Genomic DNA, 18,371 nt, shown 5'->3' on the forward strand with positions numbered 1-18,371 from the left:
GGGGCATTGCATATTTTGAGGTGTGGTTTTTACAATATAGTATTTTTGGGAGGATATTCTGCTTCAGGACTATGCACAGAATTGTGAACACGACTGAAGCTTTTCACTCTACCAGTAAACACAGGCAGGCCAACAGGATACTGACAGGTATAGAGACACAATTGTTAAATGAGAGCATATTTGGAGAGCAAAAGGCTTTGGACATACTCTACAAAAACTAAATCAGAGCTCGAGCACTATGGGAAGTGTGATGGGAAGTTATTAGAATATTTAACACCAGGAAGCATGCAGAGAATTCATCACACTGCAACAGAGGCCTAGACCAGCTTAGTTTTATCTGGAAGAGATTGAGTCCTCTTTCTCAGGACACAGAGACGGTCACTATTGGTCCCTTATCTCCCACTTCAATTATTGAGACACCAAGGACTGAATTATAAAAAACATTCAAATACTACATGACTCTCTGCAAGAATTTCAGATGAGACATTCATAAAAGCACTCTACAATAAATAATATTTTAAGTATCTTATAAGAATCAGAATTAATAAAAAATGTACTTGATTACAAATAGTCAAGATTATCCTTTTAATTTTGGTAAGAAGGCCATAAGAAACTGTATAGCTTAGGTAGAAATGAAAGTTTGATTTAATTTTTTTTTTGGTAAGGAACGCATGCCATCAGCACATACTGCTTCATTTAATGACATTCAGCTATAATGATTCCGTATAATTACTGGCCTACATAATGCAGTTCTCCTGGGATGCTATGAGAAATCTGCACAATCATCAGGAAGGACTTTGGGAATGGGGGTGGAAAAGAAAAATAAAACCCAGCCAGAAGCTCTGCTATAAAAGTTAATCACTATAATTTACATTTTGCCACCAGTTCTCAGGTACAAGTTCTTTTATGCACCATTAAATGATCTGAGCAGTAATTATCACTCTTGTCTTCTACAGACACAAACACTCTAATTTGTAGTTATTTTCTTTTCTTTTGTCACAGAGATCTTTTTAGGGCCATATTCCTTTTCTTCTTGCTCAGAAACCTAATTTTAAAGACATTCCAGACATTATGGCACCCACAGGCAAAAGATAAAAAAATGAGAAGCAACAAAGGATAGCAATTTAGAAGCTGATTGAGAAACACACCAATTAAGCTGTTAATTTCTCATGAAAAGTAGCCTGTTCAGAATCTTTCTTTCGTCTCCCCTCCTTCACCTTCATGAAGCAGGCATCTTCATAATAATCTCCATAATCTGTGCTTGTCTTTTGGAAGTGCCACTTTAACCAGCTTCCAGCTCCAAACTTTTGTGCCTCCACAGAGGAAGCAATGAGAAAGGAGTTGGGAGCAAGCAGCTGGATGACCTAGGGTCTCTCTGCTGTTCAGTGTGCAACCAACTGAGGATGCCACAAGAAACAAAATCAAAGCTTTTTATCCTAGACTGTGTCTTTGTTTGATTGTGAGGCATCAAATACATCCTCTAGTCTTCAAAATAAGAAGTAATAAAGAAGGAACATGAGTCAATCTGTTTATAATCTGCCACAACAAATGATGTGTGTGCAAGTATTTCTGCATTTCTCAAGTATCATGTCCCACGTGTTCTACAAACTGCTACTACACCTTCTTGTAAAGAGCTGCATTATCAACATCTCAGTTTTAAATGAAACTTGTTTAAAAGAAACCTCAACTGTTTTCTCCAGAATAAAGCCCAGGAAACCTGTATCTGGAAATTTCAGTGACTGCCCCAAATGACAAGGAGAATAATTCCAAAATTCCAATACAATCAGAGAAACATCACGTTAATTAATCCACACCAACTAGAGAAAACACCGTGTTTGGAGACACGTTATAATATAATAAATAACGAGACAACAACCTGGACACCAGTTTGCAGGCATGTTGCAAAGTATATTATATATGGAAGAAAAGAACTGTCATGGTGTGCCTGCCCTGCAAAGTGTTTCTTTCTATAAAATTTTCTCAGCTTTTCTAGGGAACTAACCCTGTTTGGTGCTTGAAGAAGAAACCAGAACCACAGATATACAAAGATGCCATTCCATTAGGCTTTACAATAAAGTTTCCATGACTTACATAAATTTTCCAGGATTCCTTAAGTGGCTTCAGAAAAAATCCTTCCAAATGACAATGCTACTCACTTTATTGCAATCAGCATTTTGTATAATAATCTCAACACTTGATGTCACTTCCAGTTATATTCAGACAAGTACTGCAGGACATGTGATAAATTCTACTGAGTGTTAAAAAATGCACATAAATCATGCTTATCTTAAAATAAAAGGTGTAACACTGCAGACAATCATATAGACTTTTTACCTTCAAGAAAGGGAAACACACAAACAAGGCAGAAATCTAAGTCCCTCTGCAGAGTGTTTTCTCCAGACTTGCTGAAGTCCTTCAAGCATATGCAGCTACTGGAAACACACCAGTCTCAAACACCTGGGTGGGATTTCTATCAATTGAGCATGAGCTTTGGTGCCAAAAATGGCCAATGAAGAGAGGCAGTAAACCAGAGTGGGACCATCATTAATGGATTACTTAGTGAAAATCACCATGACAAAGCACATGCAGAACATTACAGCCTCTATGACAACCCCTTATTTACAGCTACTGTATGAGGAATTAGTGAACTGTTCTCAAACATATACTCTTGCACAGTGGCTCTGTTCAACAAAATTACCAGAAATTGGTTTGGACTTCCAGTCTGTAGGCATTTTTGCTACACACTCAAAACAGAGGTGTCTTGAGAATAAAAATGCAACAGTCAAGCTCCACAAGGCAAACAAATTATGATGATCCCACATCCTCCCTGAAAGACCTATGGTTTTTTTTTCTTGCTGCTAGTATGACAGAGTAGGAATATTTTTTGAAAGCACACTGAATATTTCTTGGAAAATGGGTTAGGAAAATGGTCTAGAATATTTTCTGGTTGTAGTAGCAGCAATTAACTTGTAAAGTGTGTATCTTCCATTTGAGGTGTTTAAGCACATTACAGACATACTTGATGTTGCTGATTTTACAAGTGGCAAAACTGAGGGAGAGGGGGAAGGTGACTGTAACCTGTCATACCCACGAGCCTGGAGCAGAATGAGATTAATCTACATGTTAGCACTCCCAAGCAAATTGCTCTCGCTATTGATCATACCAACTGTGAGCAGATTTCCAAACACAAAGACTGGGGGAGAGAAATGCAAAACATCTGAAATGAGTACTTACAAGACTAAGAATAGATCCAACATTAAACTATTCATTAATAACATGGACAGATCTCCTTTCTGATCCACACATGAACTGCAGTTGTTACAAGATATTCCCCATGAACACATCAGACATGTCTGTCTTGCACACAGTTCAGTAGCAGCAGTTTAGTACAGAATATGCTCCTAAAGACTTTTAGTTCTATAAGGAGTAGCAGATGCGAAGACTAAAGATGGTCTTAATTTCAAGCATTCTGCACAGTGAAATCTTTCAAAACACCGATTAACTTAAGTAGAACCCCTTCTCTTCAACATCCACTTCTCACTTTTGATAGGTTAGAGAGTGAGAATGGGAAAATGATAGGGGGCCAATCACACAAGAGGTGAAAATTACCTTGTATGTGAGACAGCATCACTTAAACTGTAAGCACTGTTCTCCCTTGTGAGAGGGTTGGAGGCAGGCTGACTCTTGCTGTGAATATCCAGGCTGAGTGAAGATTCAGCTTTGCGGTCCATGTGGCTGTCCTTTTCCAATGTCCTGTCTGCAATGGAGACCACTTCGCTGGAGCTGTGCCACAGCGGGGCCACCTTCTCCTTGGCCAGGCCCGTGCGGGGCGAGGTGGCGGCCCCCAGGGAGGCGGTGCTGCCGTGGCTGGGCCCGTAGGAAGTGGTGTCGATGCCGCTGTCGGCGGACGTCCCTTGAAGGTAGTTGTAGCTGTTGAGCTCTGACTCCGTGCGCTCCCCACTGTCATACCATTTCTCATCGCTGTGAGCACTGGAGGCGTTGCTGGAGAGTGTATTGCTGCTGGAATGGCTGGAGTAGTGGCTGTCAGACTACAGAAGAAACAACAAAATTATGGCAATGGAGAAGAGAAACTAAAGGGTTACAAATGTCACCACTGCACAGTAGGAGCTCTCCTACCTGGAGGTATTGGATAAATACATTGAGGAGACTAATAAACACTAAAAATTGGATTCCAACACAATGCACATCCTCTGTGCTGGGAGCACATAAAAATGTTTCTTATGGATTTGGAAAGCAGGGAAAGCCTGAGTCTATTATATTTTGTCCCAAAATATCTTGCGGTGGTTCCTTTCAAGCACAGCTCTGCTCAGTCCAGTCCAATGAAATGGGTTGAACTAGGTAGACTTTGACTTGATTTATAACTACAATGATTAAAAATATTCTAATTTTAAGACTGTAATGTTTTAGAATATGAAGCACAACTAATCCACAGAAAGAGAATGCTATTTTTGTAATCCAATTGCCTATCAAAAAGTCAAAGAAGAGCATAGCCACTTCTCTTCCTCCTCTTGGCACTAGGGTGTCTTACCTCCTCAGCAGGAATGTCCTTTGCAAATGACCAATGAACCATCATTTAACTAATGTGAAATTGCTTTTCAAAAAGCAGAGTTACATGAAAAGCAGCTTTAATGTAATGCTTTTAAATTATCCCATCAGGTCATGCCAGTGCCTGGCTGGTTTCTATGTCCTGCCCTTGGTCACAGCCCACTATTACAAAGAAACTGAATGTCCTTAATTTCATAGTGGTGGAATATCCCATTTCAAGAAGAATTTCTTTTGTCATACACTTACTGCTCAGTAGCTAATCTACCTTTGGGGTATTTATAACCACTTGAATTCTATTGAACTTATCTAAGTTCTCATCTACAGAATCAGAAACGAAGTAGCAGACAACAGACCTGCTGGATGACCACGTGGCCTGGGAAAAAGGGGATTGATGGAAAGGAGACTTAAAAGTTTTCTATTTGTCTACAATTTTACTGAACATACAGATCCTAGACAAATATAAGAAACAGATACTGCTTCTGTTTTCAGAAGAAAATAGGGAACAGATGCATACTGAGAACAAGGAATCATCAGCATCCACGTCTTCATTTAATAAAAAGAAAGAATTGACAGGAAAATGGGGGAATATGAAGTTGATCTGGACTCCTAGTCATCTCCAATTAAAGTTACTTTTCTTCATTAAGAACTTCATCACTTGCCCATCCATCTGTCCACATAATAAAGATTTACTTTAACAATGACTAAACCAGAATAATGCAAGCATTAATAAATCCAGTATTGCACTTGGCACTCAAGCTAATGAGTTATGCACTACATCACTATGCAGTCAAATACATCTCATGAAAAACAGGTCAATCTAAACTTAAAAACTAGTCTGTGCTTCTAAGAATACGAAGACAGGTGTGCTACTCTTCGGGTTTCTTTGGTGTTTTCTTCTTTAAATAATACATGTGGTGTTATGAATTAATAATCTAAAAGCAACACCGCCAACTTCATTGAAAGAAAAATGGTGGCAAGCAGGAGTAAATTAAAGACTGGAACCAATTAAAGGCTTCCACACATCTAAATAAATGCAAGTAATACTTTCAGTAACATCATGCAAGACAACTCTGTATTTTAGCCTGCAGTACAAATAAAAAGAAGTAATACAGCTTATTGAGTAATTTAAAGCCTAAAGTGTACTTCTTTTATTACAGTGTCTTCAGTAATTTTCAATACATTTTAAATTTATGAACTTTACTGTATTTATCTATCTCTCTGTATATAAATTGGGAAGTGACAGTCTCCACAAAGGCATGAATAGTTAACTCTGCAGAGACAGAATTTACTATTTAGAACTTCAAAACAAATAAACCAAGTAAGGTTTTTTCCAGCAGGATTCCAGGAGACAGACTTCCAACAGTGTATGTTATGAAAAAGGAGAAAATACAAAACAAAAATCACCAATCTGTCTCAAAAGTAGCAGCTTTCTGGCCATTGCATTAGAAGATACACTAGCTAAACTGTAAGTCTTACATGTGAAGTCTAGGAATAGCTTTGCAAATTTCTACTAATCCTTTACTTCTTACAAGATAACAGACAAGAGGTTGCTGTCCAACTGGCAGCAAATCTTTATTAACTAGTAAATATTTCAGTACACTGTGCTGTAGGATTTAGGCACCAACAGGTCTGCTCTGCTGCATTCTCCATGTTCTAGTAAGGAACAGGATTATTTTTCTTTGCTTTTTTTTTAATTGACACTCTAAACATAACTTAGAACAACACTTTTGGTATCAAGAGCTTGTAGAGCAAAAGTGAAACATTAAATAATCCCTTTTCTGGAATAACTTACATGACCCTGCTTATTTGGAGACAAGTGTACCACAGGATCCTGTCTCATCAGTCTTCCACTGGGGCTCTCTCGGAAGGACGGCAGTACTTTTGAGACTGCTGGGAGATGGCACGTTGGCTCTGCAACACAGCACACACCATGGACTGAGAGAGCAGTGCTACAAACTAAGAAAAAAATCTAACCTTATCTTACACTGCAATTCTTCCAACACTACCTTAGCCAAAACCAGGCACATATTGTGACAGAACACAGGGGAGGAAGTAGGGGCCCATTCCTGCCTGGTGTAAATCATTAAGGCTTCATGAAAAACCAGCTGCCACCATTCTGGCTTGGGTTAGAACAACCTGAACAGTATCATGTCCCCACTGTCCAACAGCACTATATCAGAGCATTTAAACAGCAGACTGTTCGATTTCACAGGGTACTGACATTGGATCTCTAAATGCTTGATACCTGCTGACATGAGATTTAAAAGACTCAACACCCACATTTCCTTAAATGGCATTCTATGCAAGGCAGGACAATAGCAAGTCTACAGTGATCACTTGAATGAATCCATTTTCCCCAGTACAACTACTAGATGTATTTCTTACCAAAGTTGAGTTAAATAAACCTTATCTATCTTAAACACTGCTGGCTGTGAATGTGGAAACTGCATAGATGTACAAAAGGAATACTTACTAAACTAAACCTGACAAAAGTGAATGGAAGTCAAATCACTCATCTTACATGGACACTCAGAGGAATACACTTCGCCAATAAAATTTGTTTTCCCAGGAGATAACTGTGAAGGTCTAGAGGGTGTTCAGACACAGCCTGTTAGGAAGGTAATTGCCTTCTCAGAGCCCAAGGTCAGTATTTTAAAAGAATCTCTCTCAGTTATGAGTTTTTACGTATACTTCTACATATATTCTGCTCTTCTAAAAATGTTCCTTTTAAGTAGAATATGTGCTGACAAACATCAAGTACTTAACAATATCCATTGCAAATAGTAGTGTTTTCTCCACCACAGCTACAGTTTGTTCATCTTGATCTGCAGCATCATGAGCTTTTTAAAAAACAAATAAAAGCTGTGAGTTTTTTTAAAAGAATAATAATCATAATACCAGTAATAATATCATCATCAAACTTGATTTCCCCTGGCAAGTGGTAGCAATCAGTGTTGGTGAACACAGAACAAAGTGCTCTGTAGCAAAGGATAGGCCAGGAAGGTGTCAGTGTGTGGATTTACTACACCTAAAGCCTTATTTACCCTGAGACAGATTATCCCAAGTGGAAATGTACTTATGTGTCAAAAAACAAACTTTCACCTGGATTCACCAGATTGACAATAAAGTCTCGATCAGAGAGGCAGCTTCCAATTCTATGAAAGCAGGACAATACACAAGAGATAAAATACAGGGATTTTACATCACTGTGCATTTCTCATCGTTTTCTAAATGCTGGAGACATCTCTCCTACCATGTAATTTTTCCTGTTCTTTCTGGCTTTATTTATTTTGCTAATATGTTGACACCTGACACTGTAGAACAGAACTTGTTGGCAGCTCCCTCAGTGCCAGCACCAACACTGAACTGCTGGTCTGCAAAAGTAATGCTGAGCAAAAAGATCATTTTTACATGTGTCATTACCATCACAGCTTCAAAACATATGTGATTAAAATTGTTCTGTCAAAACGAGAACTGCAGATTAGTATAATCATAGTTTTTTACTCTGAGTATGAGGGGAGTTGTGAGGGAGAGACTGACAGATGGTTTTGATGACAAGGCACAGCTTACTGAGGTTGTGAAGGTGTGTGAACCAAGAACATCTTCAGAACCAGAGGCTGGCAGCATATGCCTTAAATTCCTCACGTCACTGAAGTGCATTCTCCCTGGAACATTAGTCCATTTGTGCAGTGATGCAATCAAGTGAGGCAATAGCGAAGTATGGTATTGTTTAATCAAGTGTAAAAAAATTTAGTGAAACACAATCTAGCAACCTTGGCCAGGGTCATCATGTTGGAAAACTGGTGTTTGTAGATAGGACATTTTCATTGGTGTCAGTCTTACCGGTAATTCCTTCAAGTCAAGCCACAGTTGTAGCAAAAGGTCTATATGCAAGAACTTCAAATGAAGGTCTAACAATGTAAATTCTCAGTTCCTAGCTGTTTTATGTAGTTAATGTGTTCCCTCAGCTGACAGCTTAATTGCTACATGCAATGAAAATGTATACATTCGTGGAAGGTGATTACCGACTTATAGATTTACTTCACTATTTAAACTTTAATTGCATTTTTTCCATTTTATACATGGTGTTTTTATAGCTTCAATGATCAAACAATCAATTTGCATTTATATAGCACCATTTGAAAAGGAAGCATCACAAGCACTTTAGCCAACTAAGGAAAACTGAACTAAGCCAAGCCACTCAGGAGAGCAGGTAAGGTCAAGCAAGTCCTCGGCAGCAAGACAAATTAATAAGTGTGTCTGCCCAGCTGCTTCGAAAAGGACAGAATGTTTCAGGGTAAGAGCATTAAGGCAGATTTAATCCCACAATCAAATAAGGAAATGAAATCAGTTCTTCCTCAGGTGATACTCCTAGGTCTCAAGGAAGCAGACTGCAGAAGCTTCAGTGCATGCTCCAGACCTAATTATTCATGCTGATGAACAAGGCTAACTCTGAAAGGCGCTGAAAGCAGCACCCTTGAGAGGGCTCAGTGTGTCCAGGAGAGGCAGGGCCAAGGTCAGAGCTCTGTACGTACCCAGCTGGTCAGCGATGCTGTCCTCGCTCCTCTGCCAGCTGGGCGTGGACTTGCCGCTGCCGCCCGTGTCCGACTGCGTGCTCTGCCTGTCAATGGAAGCGGGGGATCTGCGGCTAATTCCAAACCTGTTCTCCCCAAACACAAAGCACATAAGCATTTTAAATATACAGAAACCTCACACAAGGGGAAAAAAGAGCACTTTTAAGAAGCCATCACAGCACAAATGCTTGAGGGATTTATAATTTCATTTTTGTGGGAGCTCTCCAGACCCTTTTACCACCTTTAATGCATACGATTACAATATACATTAATTTATTGAGCATCCTTGGGCAAGAACAACTGGTTACAATGCTACAATTGAAAAAAAAAAACCAGATCAAAACATCAAGAAAGAAAATTATGTGTTTTTATTTACACAGATGTTTACATGAAAAGGTGACCAGACTGTTACATGGTAATAGAAAACTCAACATAGTGAGTAAAATGTAAAAGTTTGGATAAAAACCACATAGGGAAATGAGGTGTGTTTATTGGGAAAAGATCAGATCCTTTCAACTACCTCAAACTAGTCAAAGAAAGCATCAGAAAGTTTGTTGGGACAATCCCATGGATCTCAGCCACTTCCCTGGGCTCCAACCAAGAGAGTAGTAAGGTCATACCTCTGGGTGATGCAGACATATATGCCAACAACACGGATTACTTTGGGACAATATTAACACTGCCAAATACTTTAAATAAGCCTCTATAAAGTCAACCGTTGAATATGGATTCCCAAATCCTGATGTTTATAAATTCTGTAAATTCTTAAGTTATTTGATCATAAAATGATTTGAGTAGATTAGTGCAAATTAAATATAGCCGTAAGAAAGTAGTGAGACATACACCTATTGCTGTAAAAGAAAGCATACAGAGCAAAATGAAAAGTTCAATGGACTTTGCAAATCCTGTCAGAATAGGCAGACGGATTTCAAAAAGATCAATAAAGACAGAGTAAACTCAAGGAGTTCAAGCTAATGACAAAAGAGACACACAGGGCCCATGTGCCACACTGAGCCTACATGCCTCATATGCCTAAAAGCCTGTAAGACTTGAAATCTACAGTTCTGTATTACATATAAATCACTTATAAGTCTGCAAAAATTACAGCTTGGTTCAGAAATAGCAAATCAATCATTAAGAATTCATCAAGAATAATGCATTTCTGAGGTTTTTATTTTAATCAGATATATTCTGAAAGAAAAATAAAATCCTTCAACTTTACATGCACAGGATAACACACAAAATAATTATGAGCTGATATATCATCGCTATATCAATGAGTTTCTCTATCTGTAATGTCTAATAAAACGAGAGAAAATAAAGTAGCCCAGTTGTGATGTCTACTCTATGAGCTACAGACTGCCCCACACAACCTCCAATGTAAGACACCTTCCCAGCTGTCAGAGCAAGCTCAGTGTGGTTACCCCACTTGAAGGTCACACACTTGATAACTCAAATGAACCCACCACAGCAACATTAATTATATGGCTCAGAACAACAAAATCCCACTCCCATCCTCAAGAACAAGCAGCTGGAACACACTTGTAATGTGCAGCACACACTGAAATTTCAGCCTTCTAAAAATTCACCCATATGTGATCATACTTCCCTTTAGTTCACTACTCCCTGATACAGCCAGCATACATTTTGATGAATTAGAAAATAAGGAAAACCTGTATATATACGCCTTCTGAATATAAACAATTTACATTGGAATTATGCAAAAAGTAACACTTTTCCTTTTCTATTCACACAGACTAAGTAGGATTTCACTGATCCAATACCTAAATTAAACATGATGACTTCAATACCAATTCAAGATATGTAAAAAAAGTCTAAACACAGCATTTCAAAGGTGACTGATTTCTTAAACACTGATCTGTAGTCTAAGTTTTAAGATTTGTAAACAAACTCATGAGAAGAATGTATTTTCATGATAAAATAACTAGAAACTGGTATCTAAAAGGAAAGGCCAAAAGCCTAAACAAATCTTGGTGCAATGAAGTTGCACTGCATCAATATTTTGTTTTCTCTTGTGATACCCTCCTACCTAATCTCCATTATGTTCATATGCATATAAGCTGTCAATCTATGTATGATTAAATTTTACTTTTTACAATAATTTATTGTCAGTGCAATAGCAAACGCACAAACATAGCGTAAGTGTACAGAACACACATAAACACATCAAGATCAATGTGGATATTCTTGAAGGCAGGGAAGTTTTTGCCTAAACCCAGCTTAGGATATGGATCAATAATCTAGAGGCAGCAATTACTGCTTGTACCAATGTCTTACAGAGGCTGGACTCACCATTCTCCTGGTAAGATAAATTTCACAAACCTTCCAATTGTGTAACATATTGTGTAACAATAAATAAATGTATGCACAAATGGTGAGGTTGAGATTTCCTGCACTGGGAAATCTCAGAGAGTAGTGTACCTAGAGCAAACTGGAACTTCACCTTTGGAAGATTACCTTCAGGACATGGCTCGCCATTGGCCCTTATTTCAGCCCATCATTCTCTCTAACATCTTAGCAACTCAATGTTACAATTTCTCTCCCCTACTTTAACACCACACCCAGGGTAATGCTGACCAGCCCTACCTGGGATACCAACCACAGCTGCAGAGCTGCCTGAACCTGCTCTATCAGACCAATCTCAACAGAAGATGAACATGGAACTGCATCAGCTTTAGTAAAGGGACAGACATTTAACTGCTTCTTGAGGCAAGGAAAACATTCCTTCACAATCACATTTTTCATGCTTTCCATTTAGTCTTTACATGCTTACCATTTAGGTAGATGTTTGGGAAATTCTGAGTAAGTATGATTCATATGTACAAGGACAGTATAAGAGGCAAACTGCTTTTCTTATGGGAATAGAACAAAACAGTAAAATAACTGGAATCAAGAAATTGGGGTTTTTCTAAAGAGCATCCAATAAAGAACATGCAAAGTTCACCTATTAATTGCTTCTTTCATTATTCCATTTAAACTGTGTTTCCTTGCACAGAATTAAAACTTCAACTCCAAAATGACAGTACAGCCAATATTTCTAGGACACATCTCCTTGCTGAAATTTCAAAATGCTTGAAGAATGGCGTAGAGAACATATTTTTATAACTAACTTAAAAGATGGAAAAGGGTTGGACTGGGTGCTGGTCTGCTCTGAGGACAATTCAAAACAAACCTTCAAGTGTGTCTGAAAATCCCTTCCTACTCAAGCAGTTTTGCTTGTGGTGGTCAAAGGACATATGGCAGCAATACCTTTTTTGTAGTGCAAATGATGTAGTTGGAAAAGAGCAAACAATAATAGGAGCACAAGCTACTCATCAGAATTCAAGGTAACACAGAAATGCTGCTGGCATGATGTGAATGAGCCAGAAAGTCTACAGAGGATAAAGAGGTTAATTGCCTTTTTCCAGCTGCAGAGCCCTGGATACACCTATATCTAGTGTTTCCTCACAGCAAAGTTTAATAGGTTTAAGGGCAAATCTCCTAAAGTCAGCAGGACTTCAGCACAAACTTAAACAATGACCAGAACAGGACTGATAGTGTCACGAATCAAAGCCTTCATGAAGGTGGGCAGCAGAGAAGAGACTGACTCTTCATAGAACCTCAAACTGAGCTGCAGGAAGGACAGGGGAGGACAAATCTTCAGTGCTGGGGAGTAAGCAGCAGTACTTTTTCAAACACGTGCTCAGAACAGTGTTCTCTGGACTGACACAGAGCACCTAGAGGTAAAAGACAGTGCCCTTGTACTAAGCAGTTCCGGACAATGGCATTTAATCCCACTAATAACGTATCTTTTAAAACAAAGATATTTCTACTTTATAGAAGACCCAAACCAAAATGAATTACACACAATGACCTGGAAAAGTACTCAAGAATATTTCAGAGGGAAGGCTTGCAGTGTGAACTATCAGCAGTTTTGTCCTTTTATCTTCTCTATAGGAAGTAATTTGGAATGTAGTTGACAGCTCTTCTGCTGCCAATTTTTTTTTTCTCTGCTTGGTGATCTTTGATTTATTGGTCCTTTCAGTGCTCTCTGAATATGATACAGATTTAATTTCTTCCTCTGCAAGTTGCCCCTTACACTGACACTTCAGAGAGTTTGAAGACTTCTGGAAAGGTGGAAGCTTTAAGACATCATTACTGTGAATATGTGAAAAAGAAGCTAGCTGTGGATTAATTAGCACTTTTGTGCCTACACATCTTAGCTGCACTCAGTACTACTTTGCTTCAACTATTAACTGACTGCAAAGTCCCAAACCTATTACTACTTTTCTTTTAGAATCTAAGCCTGTGAAAGGAAGCAATTTGCCATGTGAAACCAGCACCTTCAATGAAGGTTTTTAAATATATAGAAGTCCTTCCGTGTAGTAATCTGAGCAGCTGTAGACTAGGAAGAGAGAGAGCAGTTAGGCTGCAAGGTAAAAGTGGAAGCAAAGGATTGTTAAAACTGGCTTTTTCAAGAAGCATGACAGTGTTATTTTAAAACAGCCATGGTTTCATGCATGTAAACAACAGCTGACAGGAGCCTGTGTAAGCACTCCTTGAGCACACATTACAACGAATGAAACAGAGAACAAAAAATCTGCTGAAACAGAACACGTAAAAAGTCTGGTGCCTACCCTTCTGGCATAGACTTTTGTCTGTACGTGCCCCCAGTAGAGCCAGTGTCACTGGAGGAGGACAAGTTGCTTGGAGAGTTGCGGCACTGCTGCGACCTTGCTAAGGCAATGGAGGAGACAGTGACGTAGACATCGGAGCCAGGGGACAGCCTGTGAGGGAGCAAGGGAAGCCTCAAATCAGCAGGGTCACACTGCAAGGCACGCTCAAAAACACACTGCAAACTGCCACAGCTGCAAACAATGGCGTCGTGGAGACAGCAGAAATCCCATCAGCTGAAGGAACAGACCTTTCCCCCTTATTATCTACTGGAAACCATGAAAATCAACTGTAAAACCCTGGGTGCATGGGAAGAAATAAAGGCAATGTGGGAAGAAAATTCTGGCATACATTACAGATTGATTGTAAAGAATAATGAAACACTACATTCCTCATCAAAATAGCAAATAGAAGAAAATATTCCTAATTCTCATAGCAAACTCTTGCCTAGAACTTAAACTAAATGTAGTGAGCTGCCTATGCAAACTCTTCCAAGAGTATCAAGTTTACCTCTACACCACCAAACTTGTCCACTTTAAAACACAAGGACTAAAAAAATGCAATGAAATCTATACGTACCACCTTAAAGCTTAACATTCTAATACAAAACTATCTCAACAGATCAAGAACTCTGTTTGAAAATGCAGACCTGAGTCACATAAAGCCTTCACCTGTCAGAATAACTATATAGCAAATAAACAGTCTAGAACTGCAACACATGCAGCTGGGCAGAATGGCTGGAAGCAGCAGGCTTATACTGCCCAACTCATATCCTGTTCTGTAGTCAAAGGCTTTTGTAGATAACTGCTAGCTTTGTGCATTTTGTTTCCCAAATCCCAGCAGAACTCACTGCTGTTAGCTAGTTCTTTGTTCTACTCAGTTGTGACTGAAGCTATTCAAAAGTTTTACAGTGATTTAAGCGAAGTTTGAATTATGCCATTCACAAACATCCAACTCCTACTGTGAACAACAGCCTTTATTCATTTTATCTAGGAAAACAATAATTTGCACAAGCTAAATAATTTAATATTTGAAAAACAGATAATGACTTCAGTGAAATATATAGATAAATTGCCTCAGCACCCAGCTCAGGTCTTGGGCTTCAGAAGATCTTAGCCTGGGCATTTAACCTGGATCTCTAAAGGAGTGGCAGATTTTAAATTGGGTCTCACCACAATAACGTAAAAACTTGAAAAGTTTAAAAAATCTTTTGGAAATAAAAACCAATTATTGAACTGATTAATTGTACTTATGTATGCACTTACATCAAAACAGTGTGTGTATATATATTTATATTTACATTTATATCAAATCTGCGTTGTCCTTCTAAGTACTTTGCAAGAAAGCAGTAAACAAAATCTTAAAATGGAAAGAGCAGTACAACTGGATCAAACATTTTTGCCATCTGGAATTTCATGAAGTGCATAAAACTAATAGTAACTCTTTTTCTGAGACAAGAAAGGAACTGTCTAAGGCCTGACCATGGTAAGTGCTACACCAATTCCAGTAATGCCTTTCTAGTCTACCAAACATATTTTAACTTATCCCACATTTATCAAGCAACTATTCTGAAATATTTGCTTGCAAAGAACATGGTTGAAGACTTGTAAACTTGGGGACCCATAAGCCAAGCAGTTTATTTTCCCAGACGCACTCCTCTAAAAAGAAGAAAAATCGTTTGGCCACACAAAAATGCACTTCCATTAGCATTTGCTCACATATAAAGGTATACACATTTAAACTCAGTTACACTTGTAGAGCAATACACAGTTTAAAATGGTGACCTTTTTTCCCAATGCTAAATTGGAATTGATGGTAAGGAAACCAATTACTTCTCAAATAATTTATTTGAAATTTTTTCTCTTGAAAAATGCTTACATTTTGATTTCAGATTCAGCTATGCCTTTTTGTTTCCTTCCTATGCCTTACCAAAAAGTGACAGCACTGTTCAGAAGGAACATCAAGATTTCAAAACTCTATGTCATAGAGTTCTAACTCATTTACAAAGAGGAAAGACCTTGAGGGCAAACAAAATTGTATTAGAAATGTGGTCTGAACAATAGAGATGAACAACCAGTGAGGTAGGACATTCTTTTAATTAAAGCAGAAGTATATTTTTGTCAGTACAGTTCACAGTTGCACTAAAACACACTAATGCTATAAGACATTTCATTTTGTGAAACATATAAGAGAAAAGAATTTAAGAGCAAATTAGTTCAAATTGACTTTTTGAACTGCTTTGAAATCTTTTGATGAAAGGCACTTCCCAACACAAAAGGTGCATTGTGTTGTGTTAGCAGTATGCCCCTATAGCTAAAATCATCTGAGCCTGTCTTTTGTTTATAATTAAAAACCATACTAAAGCAAGCTCTTATCTATTTCAAAAGAGAGTTTTAAAAAGAAATGCCAAAATGGTTAAGTGCATGAGTCCCACAATTGAATTTAAAAATAGGCCAAGCGTCCATTACATTAAACAGATACAATTACATTGAAGTCAATTGAACTGGGATTATCCCATGCATGATTTAGTTCTAACAGATCTAGTTCATCTTGAAAGAACTGGTTAAGTCTTGCCAAGTATGGGAAGAACATCATCTTTTGTGAAAGCAGTGAGTGGAATGGGCATACATTTATTTTGTTTAATATGACAACACAGACATTGAAAGCATCTTATAATAAATTAATTTCTATGCCATTAGCTGTAATTTTCCCCACGTATTCAGGGCACATAGGTATGTAGTACACACATCAGAAGAAAAATGTCAGTCTAGGTCACTTTGTGCCTATGGCCTAAGGCAGTCTAATTACAAGATCATACACAGGTGCTTTTTCCTGTAAAACTGTACAGGCACAGGGCCTACACTGTGCTACAACTTCTCCTGCAAGAGCTGCAGAGCCCAGGAGCAAAGGAGGGTCAGGCTGGCAAAAGAGGGAAAATGGCCATACAGTCAGTGCTGACTTGGCAAACTGAATTCTTACTTTGCACTTGCTGGAGCACTCGATGTGACCACTACTGTATTTGTTAATGACAATTTTTCATTTGTCGTTGCTAATTTTAGTTTTTCAAAAGGCCTTATTTGATTTTAAGGCCCACTATATCGCTGAGCTGAAATCTTCCTAAAGCAGCTGAAGTCAACTGAGGCTATAATTTGAATATACAAAATATTAACAATGCTGGGCACACTTCCAAATATGAGATGGTCAAAAAAAGCCGAACAAATAATTAGAACATAATTTATCTCTCTACCTTTGTTCTAATCTGTGAAAGACATCTCTGCTCACACAGGAATTTTGAAAAGTAAGTTTAATTAATACCCATGAAGCATTCAGAAACTATAGTAATGGGCACCACTGTAAAGCTTAGAGGGGAATTAGTAATGGCATCTTTACAACAGGATTTGAATGTCATCCAGTAAATAAAGGACAGAGTAATGAAGAGGAAAAGAAAAACTAAATAGCTCTTCTTTAATGAGCTGCATCCTCTGTGTGAATTGAATGAGGCAGATGTCCTCTGTTACAAGAAATTCTTGTAATTTAATCAAAAGAAGCATCTGATATACAGTTGCACAAGAGTTCTGAAAAAACAGCACAGCAAATCTTAACTCTGGCATGCTTACCTTCCATGTGTTTGAGTTTTACAATCCTAGTACTACTGCAAGCCACAACAATTTGCTGCAAACACCGTCTCAAATGCTCTCATGTTTAAAGGAAAATAATCCATTCCATTCAAAAAGGAAAAAATCCCACCAATTTTGAAGAAGGGGATAGTGAATGAAACAGAAAAGGCAATTATGCTGTCATGTTGTACCATCTCAAGTTTTTGGGTTTTTTTCAAGTTGATAATCACCTTTCAGAAAACACATATTGTAACAAGAAAAGACACAGAGGCAGGCAGTGGGACACCAGATGGACAGAAGAGTTTGTGTTTGAAGACACACTGAACAAGCCCTGTGGCTCCAGGGATTATAGAGAAACTTATCCTCTCCGCTTTACTTCATCCAAACATGAATTACACTGGACCAAGCAAGCAGCGATTACTCACTATCCCTCATGACAAAAGAGCAAGTAGGAGGTCTAGAACTACCAAGAAACCAATTAGCAGGAACCTGGATGAAGAGATAGCAGCCACAGCAGTACAGGTGCACCCAGCTCCAGGCAATCTTACACAGCAGACAGCCAGCGGACTGTCACACCTGGTAAAAAGAGTTTTCCTTTACACTTGTAAGCATTTCCTATGCTCTTCCCTGGTCCCCACTGATGGCCCTTGTCAAACAACAATGACCAAATCTTGACATGACACAGCGTGGCTCTTCTCAGATGCTTTTACATTGCAAGAGTTTGGCTGCACAGGCACGCATACCAACAAACCTCTGGTTTTTCCACTGCTACATCCAGCTCTAGGTCCCACAGCTGGTACGAAGTGTGTGGAACAGAATCTCATGTTGGTACATGTTTTAATTAGAAGAATGTTATGAGAACATTTAAATAACAAATCTTCAAACCCTGTGAGGTAGGCAGTGTGTGTACTACCATGCTGACTTGACAGGTAGCAAATGA

At 38.5% G+C, this 18,371-nt stretch overlaps 1 protein-coding gene across 6 annotated transcripts in view; it reads right to left on the reverse strand.

Annotated features, from left to right (window-relative positions):
* The window catches only part of SIPA1L1 (signal induced proliferation associated 1 like 1), a 201,353-nt gene that overhangs the window by 14,397 nt on the left and 168,585 nt on the right, over positions 1–18,371 (reverse strand). For all 6 annotated transcript variants that reach the window (XM_054276442.1, XM_054276441.1, XM_054276444.1 and 3 more), the window contains 4 exons: positions 13,778–13,927; positions 9,102–9,226; positions 6,359–6,477; positions 3,610–4,049 (listed from right to left, as the gene is read on the reverse strand). In XM_054276442.1, coding sequence (XP_054132417.1) covers positions 3,610–4,049; positions 6,359–6,477; positions 9,102–9,226; positions 13,778–13,927 — 834 coding nt within the window. The remainder of the gene's footprint in view (positions 1–3,609; positions 4,050–6,358; positions 6,478–9,101; positions 9,227–13,777; positions 13,928–18,371) is intronic.

This window comes from Melozone crissalis, unplaced genomic scaffold (genome assembly GCF_028551555.1).
Source record: "Melozone crissalis strain CALT ecotype California unplaced genomic scaffold, PUWL_Pcris_2 ptg000018l_1, whole genome shotgun sequence".
Classification (NCBI taxonomy): Eukaryota; Metazoa; Chordata; class Aves; order Passeriformes; family Passerellidae; genus Melozone; species Melozone crissalis.